At 41.4% G+C, this 11781-nt stretch overlaps 1 protein-coding gene across 1 annotated transcript; it reads right to left on the bottom strand.

The window, feature by feature from the left end:
* Window positions 1–7418: 7418 nt before the first annotated feature.
* On the bottom strand, window positions 7419–10979 carry LOC120743496. The gene is made up of 2 exons (XM_040047125.1): window positions 7958–10979; window positions 7419–7808 (listed from the first exon to the last, which is right to left on the bottom strand). The coding sequence occupies exon 1, from the start codon at window positions 10285–10287 to the stop codon at window positions 8320–8322; it is 1968 nt and encodes a 655-aa protein (XP_039903059.1). The 5' UTR covers window positions 10288–10979; the 3' UTR covers window positions 7419–7808; window positions 7958–8319.
* Between the last annotated feature and the right edge of the window lie 802 nt (window positions 10980–11781).

The raw sequence follows: 11781 nt of genomic DNA, 5'->3' as shown, positions 1-11781 counted from the left end.
AATATCATCTCTATAGAGGTTAAATCATGTGGAGGGTTAATTAATCATCAATAATAAATCAATTAGTCATCATCAAATAATTAATTAAACGTCATTAATGAATTAAGTTCAAAATACTTAATAAATTAAATATATACATTACTGATTTAATGCCATGTAATTTCCAATAAATTAATTAATTTTTTAATGATGTTTAAATAAATGTAATTAATCAATTAATAACACATATAATTAATTATTTAAGAATCTATTTATTTAATTATATGGGCCCTTCTAGCACTGCAGCTGTGCATGTGCTTACATATCCACTGGTATGTATCCTACAGGTATTCTCACAGCAGTGCTCTGAACATTAAATGACCAGCAGATGTCAGTTCTTCATAATAAGCAGTTAAACTTTGTGTGATCTGCCTTTGGGCGAAGCAACTGGCCAGAAAAATTGGACACATTCACAGAGCTTTACGACACCATCACTAGACAACAATGGAATTATTTTAATTAAAAACAAATAATCAGAAAGTCTTCTGCCTGGTCTCGTACCTCTGTGTTTCTGTAACATGAATAATGAGCTGAAATTCTCCTCATGACACCACTGATGAGCTCGAAGGGCCCTCGAGTTTACCTGCATGCATCCTGTTCACCTGTCAGCTGTTTAACACCTGCTGCTTATTCAGGAAACATGCCCACATTACCTGGTGACAGTCACAGTTTAATGTGGGCCGCTGTTTGTCAATATAAAAGAATTTAGTTCCAATATTGGGCGCATTGGTATTGCAAATGCACCATATTTTACAGACCATGAGGCTCACTGGATTATAAGGCGCATTAAGCGAAACAAAAATGTCGCATAAGTCAAACTTTACTCAGCTCATTCTTCTTGCTTCCTCCACTTCTGTACCGTTGATTCATTAATGTTTAATTCTCTCACAGCTGCTTTATTCCCATGTTGGGAAGGGCGATGGACACTAAGATAACTACAGAATACTTTATAAGTGAACCTGATGCTTTAATCAGACATCAATTAAATAATTAAACTTGTACCTCAGTAATATAGTTCTGCCACTTATCTGCTTAATGACTGGAAATCTGATATCCAGTCACGAGCACAGCTCACTCACTTACAGTAACTTACTTCACTGTTTTTGCTCCTGAGCAAATCAGTTTGTTTTAGATTAAAGTTGTTTCATAACTGCATCATTTTACTGAAGTTTAATGTGTCAGCGGAGCACATGTGGACTGAACCATTCGCTTTTCTTAATTACCTGATGTTTATATGTGTTACACTTCTTTAATCTTTAATTTTAAATTGAAACTAACATTTAAAAACATTTGGTACAATGTGGAAAGAGGAAGAGTATTTCCACCAGGAGCAGAAACGTCTGACTCAGCATTTTTTTACGTGCTGTATAGATTATACAGTTAGGTCCTGTGGGGATGAACAGAAGTATTTTACCAGCACAATATAATCTGCAGTATGATATGGTAAAACTGAAGCAGAGATTGTTATTTTTATGTTAAGGTTAAAGGATTAAAGTGAACTGAATCCTGTTTAGGAGATAAAATGCCGGTGTTTTTAAAGCTGTGTATAAATCTTAGAGGGAAATTGTGGGACACGTTGACAAAAAGATATGCTTTGGGGAAAACTAGTGAAGGTTGTAGGAGTAGAAAAGGTAATCACAAAGGCAGTGGACCCTGGGGCGGTGGCCCCAATGTCCATGATGCCATTGATGGATATGGAAGTAGCTGAGTGGGCCGAGGAATGAACAACAACGTATGTATCGACCTCTGGTTTGCCAGAGGTCGAAAGGGGGAATTGTGGGGATGAACAGAAGCATTTTACCAGCACAATATAATCTGCAGTATGATCATTGCTTTAACAATGTAACAGATAGCTTTAAGATGGCTTTAAGATGTTTATGCATACTGTTATTATATTAACCTTGTATTCCAGATGCAGTTATAACTATTTTATACACATTGGATATCTGTGCTTATTTTGAGTTGATGTTCGGTTCATTAAGGGTCTTAAGCTTCACTGGCGTGACTGTCCAGGTGATACATGCGGAGGGAAACTAGAACATAGAAGGAATTGCAATACATGCTTACAAAACACTTATATTAGGTCATTTTTATTATCTTTTATATGTTCATATTCTTGTATTGAGTTTTAAGTAGTATCAGTTGGTTAAAACATTTATTCAATTTATATTACATCTATAGTTTTAGTAAATTGTTGACAGTGGCCTCTGTTTGACTGTGAGCGTTAGTAAATGAGAGGTGACACAGAGTGCCACGTAAGGTCGTGACATATCATGTTTGCTTGTAATTGTGGGCTTGCAGAAGTGCTCGCTCACTGCAAAAACATTGTCTGCGGTTTTGAAGAAGCGCTAATCAGAAAGGTTGACAGGAAACATCTGCCATGAAGACGAAGACAATGTTCTTTTTAAACTGTGTTAAAAGTCATTGTGGTTTTGATCTGACCTATGTATGAAATGGATCTGACGTTGAGGGGGTGTCATTAAATTTAAGCCCTGATGGTATAAAATATCTGTTTATGCTTTGATTAAGTCAGAGATCAGCGCCGTCTGCGAACGGAGCTGGTCTTCCCACGCGTGTATTTCATTAAAATCAATTGTCTGACCAAGATCTTCTGGACCATGGTTGTTTGTACTCTCCTTCCTCAATGTTTGAACCTTAACAGTCCATAAATATCTGGACAGAGAGAACTTAATTTCTAATTTTGGTTCTGTACATACACTAAAATCAATTTTAAATGAAACAACTCAGATGTGTTTGAAGTGCAGACTTTCAGCTTTAATTCAGGGGGTTGAACAAAGAGATTGCAGAAGAATGTGAGGAACTAAAGCATGTTTAACACAATCCCTTCATTTCAGGGGAAATGTAGAGGAAAAATTAGAAAAATTAAATAACTTAATTAAATTAATTAAATAATAAGATTGTCAGCTGGTAACCAGCTCCATGCAACCGCTTATCCTGGTCCCAGTGTTAGGGTCAGTGAATCCAGTTAACAGAAAGATATCCTGGATATACTTGACTGACTTTTTAGACTCAAGATTAATAATCATAATAAAAATTATAGTCTAACATCCAGAAATCTGTACGATGTGTTTCATTATGTCTAACAAGCCTTGTACAGTTAAAGCTAACAGTTACTACATGAGTGAAACACCAACATTATCTCTTTTATTAAAACATGCATATTAGGGCTGGCATCGTCACTCATGTCTAGAATCGATTCGATCCACGATTCGATCCATGATTTGATTCAATTTGATTCAATTTGAATCGGGGAAATTTTGCCTCAGACAGTCAGAAATATTATAATTCAGGTCATGCATCAGTACATTTCTATATTTTTATATCTATAAAAAGAAATCTGACACTTTATCAAAGGTGTGAGCGTCACAGCAGATGCCTTTCTGTCAAAGTAGCTGAGGATCAAACAGAAAAACATGAAGGTTTTCCTGGCCTGGGATTTTATACAAATATTCTGCAGTACATCAAAAACAAAAGAAAACCATTAATGAACATATGAACATTACCTGATGCTGCTGACGTGAAGCAGAGCAAAGTTACAGAGGTTTGATTACAGACACAGCTGAGCATTTTGCAATTTTGCATCATTTTAAAAAGTTTAAATTTGTTCAGTATTGAACGGCAGAAATGAGGCTTTGTTTTCGGAAGTAAAAAAAAAAACAGCGGCCGACAGGCTGTAAGAACGGTAGACTTGTGCGTAACAAGCAAGCGAATAATGCAGAAAACAGGAAACTGTTCTTGAAGTACAGAGAGAGAGAGAGAGAGAGAGAGAGAGAGCTGTGCATGAAGTGTGATTTTATCCTGGTGGCAGCAAAACAATCAGAGGGAATTCATGACGACGTTTATGTGAAGCGTAGTTTGGAGCTTCTTTTGCTGCTGGTTTACTCAATATTGTTTGGAGAGACATCAAACCTGCAGCTTCAGAATCAGCGCAAAAAGGGCGTAAACACAAAGCGCGGAGCCGCCGAAACATCAGAATCAGCGAGCTGTCGGCTTTCAGCTCGTGTCCGTGCAGTCAGGTGAGAAAGTCACATCTCACTGATTCTGATGCGTCGGCGGCTCCGCGCTTTGTGTTTACGTCTTTGTGCAGAATCCGTGTTCCTGCTCTCATTTACTGTTTTAGCTGTTTGGTGGTTGTTGAAATTTTGGGAGGTTTAACCTGAGATTCTGGCGTTTTGGCCAAAATAAATTTATATTAAAAATCGATTCAGGGTTTTAATGAATCGATATCACGTTATCCAAGCGAGAATCGATTTTAATCGATAAATCGATAATCAAAACCCACCCCTGATGCATATAAACGGGTCACACTGCTTATTGAAACTCCCCAAACATCAGATCTGAATCAGACAGGTTTTTGTTTTTTGTTTTCAAAGTTTAGACTTTGCTTCTATTGGACTTTTTATCAGTAACACGTGCTTACTTTCTGCAGGAACAGTTGAAACTAACATAAATAAATAACTCCAGAGGTGATAGTCAGCAGGGGGTTTACAAGTTGTGTGCCGCGTTGTCGGGGGTATAAGCTCGACCACTTGCAAGGTGAGCTGGCAGACATCACTGAATTCATCAGAGATGATTAGGTTCATTTTGACAAAGTGAGCAGATATTTAACCTCCTAGGACCTGGCGTCCACATATGTGGACATCACATTTTGGGTTGTTTAGACCAAAATACTCAATTTTGCTCTACAAGGGCCTGATATCCACTTACAAGGACGTTATACTGCCACTGTGGTATCGAAATTTTAGACCAATATCCTCATATGTGGCTCTCATTTTTCTCAGAAGCTAAAATTTGGTTAAAAAGAAAAAAAAAGGTGGTAATTCTTTGTTTTTACATTCATCAGGTCCCAATCAGCCCAAATATCAAAGAGAAATTAAAAATGAATGCCACGGAGGAGTTTGGGTCTTAGGAGGTTAAAGATTGTGCCACTACATTCTTGTCTAGAAGATATTAAAGTGTATTTGGTGACACACAAAAAAGGGTAAAGTTTAAGTATAGTTTGGGTCCACACATGTCCAAACCCTGGTGTGTAGGCCTACTTAGTTTTGAGGAATTGTCATGGGACCGGGGTCTGGGTGACCCAGGGCCTGTAAGAAGTTATGGACATGTGTGTTTTTGGTGCTGCTGTCTCCTGTTTCCATGTTTGTGTATCTAGGTGTGTGTGTGGGTGTGTCAGCCAGGAGCCTGGCCACACCTGCGGAGGAGAATTACTCACACCTGCAGCTGATCAAGCCTCGTCAGAGGAGCTACTTAGGAGCGTGGTGGAGCTGTCTCTGATGCTGGATCATTGTGTAACTTCACGTTAGTCTCTTGGAGAGTTAGTTAAGGTTAGTCTGCTGCATTGTGGTGTTGCTGACGGCTGCCTCTTTGTTATTCCCCAGGAGGAGTGTGGGGACGAGAGGGCAGCGAGCACGGGGTGCTCAGACACTGAGGAGCGGAGACAAAGAACACTAACACTGGCAAGAGGACATGTCAGAGTCGGGAAAGCACTGGGGATTTATTGTTGTTTGGATTATTTTGCATCACTGTAAATAAACGCACTGACCTCATCAAAGAGTCCAGCATTTGGGTCCTCCTTCCCCTCATCATAGTCTGCCACGCAGGCCGTGACAGAAAAGCCCACTAAAAGAACGCCCACCAGACCAAAGCAATGGTTTTGACTTGATCAGCATTAACCCCGCCCCCTGACTTTGATGGGTGAAGCTGACAAATAAAATGTATTTATGAACAGCGATGCAGGGCCAGGAGTAGCAACGTGAATTAAATAAATACATCATTAAATGTGTCAGTAAAATAATTAAAATAGAAAACAAACCAATAATTGATTAAATATGTAATTAACTAATTTGAATTGTATATAAACAAATAATGAAACATTTTAAATGAAATTAATGGATAATTTATTATTATTATATTTCTTTAATTGATTATGTACATTTTTAAATTAATTACTGAAATAATTAATTCATTAGTGATGTATTAATTTAATACAACCATATAAATACCATAAAATTGCTAATTTACTCAAAATCAATGTAAGACATCAATATTAAAGGTTAAATTATGATAATGAATACATGCAACTATAACTGATGACATAAAAATGAGGATTTCTTAAGCTGAAGCCAAAGTGCTGACTCATTTGTCATGTTACTCTCAAATGTTTTCCCTAATAACAAGAACATAATTACACTTTAGCCACAAGAGGGCAGCAGCATTAATACAAGTCACATGTATATAAAGGTACAGTGATTATATTACAGTGATTTTAACAAAAACAAAACAGAAGTTGATGGCAGTGTGTTTTTCCATGACAGAATAATTACACACACCCCACTTTGCAGTTATTTATTTGTAAAAAAAATGTTTGGAATCATGTATGATTTTTGTTCCACTTCTCACGTGTTCACCACTTTGTGTTGGTCTTTCACGTGGAATTCCAATAACATTGAATCATGTTTGTGACTGAAATGTGACAAAATGTGGGAAAGTTCAAGGGGGCCGGATACTTTTGCAAGCCACTGTAAAGTTCACTATCAGTAACATCATAGCACCACCCAGCTATATAGAAACTCCGTCATGCTAGCTAGTAGCAGTACGCAGGGCCGGCCTGTGGCATAGGCCGTATAGGCAAATACTAAGGGCGCCGTCCATCAGGGGGCGCCACGCCAGTGCCACAAATGTTGAAAAAAAAAATGGTACTATTATTTCTAAATACAAAAAATAATCCCACGTTAATTAAAATGCAAAGTAAAGCTTATTTAATAGAAATATTATTTGTTACTACATTACGCCCCCCCCCCCCCCCCTCCCCGCACGGTGCGCCCCCTCCCTTCCCGTATCATGGTTCCTTTTGGACGTCACCACATCAAAAAATCAACACAAGATGTCAAAAAGGACAAAACTGTCAGGTGCCCAGGGAAGAAAAAAGAGAAAAGAAGAGGAGGAGAAACGAGAAAAAGACAGAGGTAGGTAACGTTAGCCTACATGAAATTATTTGTCTGAATGTGATAGTAACCTAAATTTTTAGCATTAAGCTAATGTTACATGATTCGCTAATTGCTAATCAATAAATAGCTAGTTAACTGTTTTAACGTCAGTTAATATTGTGGAGGGGGCTAAATTGTTATGGAAAATAATAATGTAACGTTAGGTAATTACAGTACTCCCACCTTTCCCACCATTCCTCATTTGTATTCATCTTTTAAGCAGGTGTTTTTTGTTTACATTGTTGTTGCCTTCTGGTTAGCTAACGTTTACCCTGCAGGTAATAGTCACTTTTCCATCCCTGTATATATTATAGTTGTAAGCCTAGTTGTTAAAGTGCACATCATTAATGTTAATTAAGCAATATCACATGAGAGGGAATGCTGTTTTTTAATATGAGCACTGCTGTGATTCGGTCAAAGATAATCATAACATAACATTCTCATATGATATTATACTGTTACTTTGCATTCTGCTATTCAGCATTTCACTGTAATGATGACAATAAATTGAATCTAATCTAATTTGCATATCAGTTAACATCATACATATATCTCTTTGGTTTTTCATTTATATTATATCATTTCATTTTATTCCTGGAATCATATGTTTTTATTATTAGACTTTAATACTCAGTGGTGTCACATACTCCTTGTAGTGTTTTCAACGAGGATGTTGGTGACACCGAGTTAAACCACAAATGAAGACCCTGGAGTTTAGTTGCAGCTTGTTTAATTGTCTCCATGAACATGTGGTGAAAACTGAAATGACAGAAAATAAACTCCATCTCAACAGACAGAAGCATGTTTACATCAATAAAGTGCATTACTCTCACTAAAACATTCATGTTAGCAAAATATACATTAATATCCAAAGTTATCTGTATAAACTGTCATATAAAGTAACTTACGGCGTTCCAGCCTGATAATTCGGAGTAGATGGCATTTGATTACATCTCCATACTGCCTTTAACATGAGGAGCCTATTTCTCAGCAAAACCGAGCGCTTGACCAAAACCGGAAGTGCTTGACCGGAACCGGAAGTGCCCCGCCAGAACAGGAAATACATTTTAGCGATATTTTCCTTTTAACTAAAACGTATATGCAACATGAATTATTCATTTTAACAACACATATTAATTTTTTAATGGCAAATCTTTTTATAATTATTTATTTCAAACTTATGAACCTATTTATTCAGAGAAATGCCTTAAGGGCAACACACTCCCCGCCTGGCCTCGGGAGGCCACTATGCTAAACAAACATTATGCATTCAGTCCTTTGGCATGAGGAGGATAACTTCTGTAACTGGTCGCATAAATGTCTTTATGCACCCTTGATTGCATGTCTTTACCTCAATTTTTCTTACTCGATCGTCCTTGCTTGGGAATGTGGCAGTGACCCTGGCCATGGGCCAGCTGTTTCGTGCAACCTGCTTGTCCTTGAGCAGAACCAGGTCACCAACTTGGAGGTTTCTGCGCGACCCGGTCCATTTCTGCCTTTGCTGCAATGTGGGTAGATACTCTCGCCTCCAGCGTGTCCAGAACTGGTTGGAAAGGGCTTGGACCCGTCTCCATTGTTTGTTGTGGAGGTCTTTATCCGAAAAGTCTCCAGGTGGGGATAGGAGGCAAGATTTCTGCGTAAGGAGCATTGAAGGGGATAGGACGAAAGGGTTCTCTGGATCAGAGGACACTGGGACGAGCGGCCTTGCATTTATTATGGCTGTAACCTCAGCCATGAGTGTGCATAACACGTCGTGAGTCAGTTGAATCTTATTTTGTAGTAGCATGGAGTCCAGGATTCTGCGGGCGACTCCGATCATGCGCTCCCAAGAGCCTCCCATGTGGGATGCATGTGGTGGATTAAACTCCCAACTGCAGCCTTGGATAGTTAGGTACTGCTGGAGTGATTTATCCATTCCAAGTTCCTTTGAAGTGCTAATAAAATTGGTGCCACGGTCAGATAGCAGCTGTTTGGCGGGGCCTCTCAGGGCGAAGAAGCGGCGGAGGGCGTTTATGCAGCTGGATGTGTCCAGAGATTCGATTACCTCAATATGCACAGCTCTCGAACTCATGCAGGTAAACATGATGGCCCACCGCTTACTTTCAGCTACTCCACCCCTGGTACGCCTGGTTGTTATGGACCACGGTCCAAAGACATCAAGGCCGACGTAGGTGAAAGGAGGACAAGTTTTTAGGCGTTCAGGTGGTAGGTCCGCCATGAGTTGTTGTTCTTGTTTTCCACGTAGTTTGCGGCAGGTTAAACATTTGTGGATTACTGAATTGACTAGTTTTTTGCCGCCTAAAAGCCACAGCCCAGCAGCTCTGATTGCTCCTTCCGTCAGATGATGACCTTGGGGCCTTGTTAGCTCGTGGTAATGACGAGTGAGCAGAAGGGAGATGTGACTGTTTTTTGGAAGAATTACTGGGCTCTTTTCAACGCTCTTAATTTCTGCGTGTTTGAGTCGGCCTCCAACAGAAATGAGACTGTCCTGTAACATTGGGCTGAGCTTCTTGAGGGGGCTCTGTTTTGAGATTGGCTTGCCAGCATCAAGGGCAGAAAGTTCCTTCTCAAAGTATGCCTTCTGTGTCTCTTTGAAGATGACAGTTTTTGCTTGAGCAACCTCCTCTGGAGTTTGAGACAGATGACATTTGTGCCAGCCTTTGCATTTTTTGTTAGGATTAGTCCCACTGAAGGACTTTGCAATGTGGATAAGATTTGCTATGGCTCTGACTAAAGACTGAAAAGTAGAAAAGTGCTCAAAACGCTTACAGATGAGTATTTGGAGGTGAGTGACGTAAGTTTTTACTTCTGGTCTAATTTCTGAGTCTTTATCTGGTTCAATCAAGTCAAACCTTCCACTCAGTTGTGTTGTCTCTGCGGCAGGACGGTGGATGAAGGGTGGTCCGGTGAACCAGGTGGACTTTTTTAGTTGGAATGCCGATAGTGACCTAGACGCATGGTCTGCTGGATTTTCCTCTGTGCGCACATAATGCCACTGTTCTGGCTTTGATGACTGGCGAATGCGCTGTACTCTGTTGTGAACGTATGTGTAAAACCTTTTTGACTCATTACAAATGTAGCCAAGCACTACCTTACTGTCCGTATAGAAGTGCACTGCAAAGTCTAAGTCCAACACATCTTGAATGAGGTCAGCCATTTCTGCTGCCAAGACGGCTGCACATAGTTCAAGTCTTGGTATTGTAGGTTCTGACAGGGGGGCTAGTTTTGCTTTGCCCATTATGAACCCAACCTCGACCTTCCCAACTGTTTGAACTGCCTTTAAGTAGGCTACAGCTCCTATGGCCTTAGTAGATGCATCTGAGAATAAACACAGTTCCTTTCGCTTTGCTCGACTTAGTGAGGTGGATGTGTAGGTTCTGGGAAAATGTAGTTCTCTTAGATCCTGAAGGGAATTTCTCCACGTTTCCCATCTGCTTTGTTTATCCTCTGGAAGGGGTACGTCCCAATCTGAACATTCTGAAGTAAGCTCTCTGAGTAGGGCCCTTCCTTGGATTGTAACGGGTGCCAATAGGCCCAGGGGATCGAAGACACTATTGACAGAGGACAATACGCCACGGGCGAGTGAATGGCTTGCTTGAGGTGGCCACTGAGTAAGTGAATGTGTCTCTTGTTATTTCCCAAATGAGTCCAAGGCTTCGCTGGGATTGTGTCTCTTCACCACTTAAATCTAAGTTTTTAATGACAGGAGCACAATCTTCTGGGCAGAAGGCCTGCATAACTGCCTGAGAGTTGGAAACGAACTTATGCAGGCGTAGGTTGGATTCAGCGAGTGAGGCTTGTGTTCTTTGAAGCAAGTCTATAGCCTCAGCAGGAGAGGGGACAGAGATCAAGCCGTCATCTACGTAAAAGTGCCTCTCCACGAACTTTACTGTATCTGCACCATAGTCTTTCGAACCTGCCTCTGTGGCCTTGCGTTTGGTCCTAACTCCTGGCCCCAACCGCCGGGTGTTGCGTTGCCAAATGACCGTTGGGATTTCTCCGGTCCTCGCCTCCACTTCGTTTGTTTGGGTGTTTTTGTCCCTTCTGCCCCAGAACACCGGGAGGTCCGGGCCGTTGCTGGTTGTGTCTTCGGCGTACCCTCAAACCGTGTTGCCACTTTGCTGTCTATCGCCATTGCCACTTTCTGTCGCTGATGGCCCCCCCTTTCTTCCCGCCGTCTCGCGTCTGCGCCCTTTCTCTCCTGCCTCCTGTTTCATCCCTTTTCCCCCCTGCCCCGATCCCGCTTTGCCCCTGCCTGGTCGCCTGTCTTCTTCTTTTTCCGCTCCTTTCTTACTTCCGCTTCTGCCCCACTTTTTCTCCTCCTCCTTTGTTTTTCATTCCCCTGCCCCCTGAGCGGCCCCTACACCCTAGCCGCTGGCCCGGTCTCCTTTTCCCCCCAGTCTCTCTTCCTGTTGCTGCGCCTCGTCGCACTCGCGCCCCCCCGTTGTCCCCCCCCTTCCCCTCCCTCCTCCCCCCTTTCCCTTCCTTCGCCTCCGTTGTCTTTCCCGGCTCGCGGCTCTCCTTGCCCTCCCCGTGCTCGACTGCCTCTGTGTCCCCCGTAGTTCCCCGACCGTTTTTCCCACCATGCGCTTTCCTGTAGCGCCAGCCCCTGCTACTGCCCACCCACCTCCCCCACCCCCACCGCTGTCTTCCCTTCTGTCTTGTTGCTGGGTCACTTCCTCATCCTCCTCCTCCTTGCTTTTCTTTTCGTCTCGGCGCTTTGTACCGCCGG

The sequence above is a fragment of the Simochromis diagramma genome, unplaced genomic scaffold (genome assembly GCF_900408965.1).
Source record: "Simochromis diagramma unplaced genomic scaffold, fSimDia1.1 OVJJ01000345.1, whole genome shotgun sequence".
NCBI classification, from domain to species: domain Eukaryota; kingdom Metazoa; phylum Chordata; class Actinopteri; order Cichliformes; family Cichlidae; genus Simochromis; species Simochromis diagramma.
This window is presented reverse-complemented; position numbering and strand designations above follow the sequence as displayed.

What these genes read in the sequence shown, in the direction of transcription:
- LOC120743496 (XM_040047125.1), bottom strand. Translation starts at nt 10,287, where the DNA reads ATGGGCAAAGCAAAACTAGCCCCCCTGTCAGAACCTACAATACCAAGA.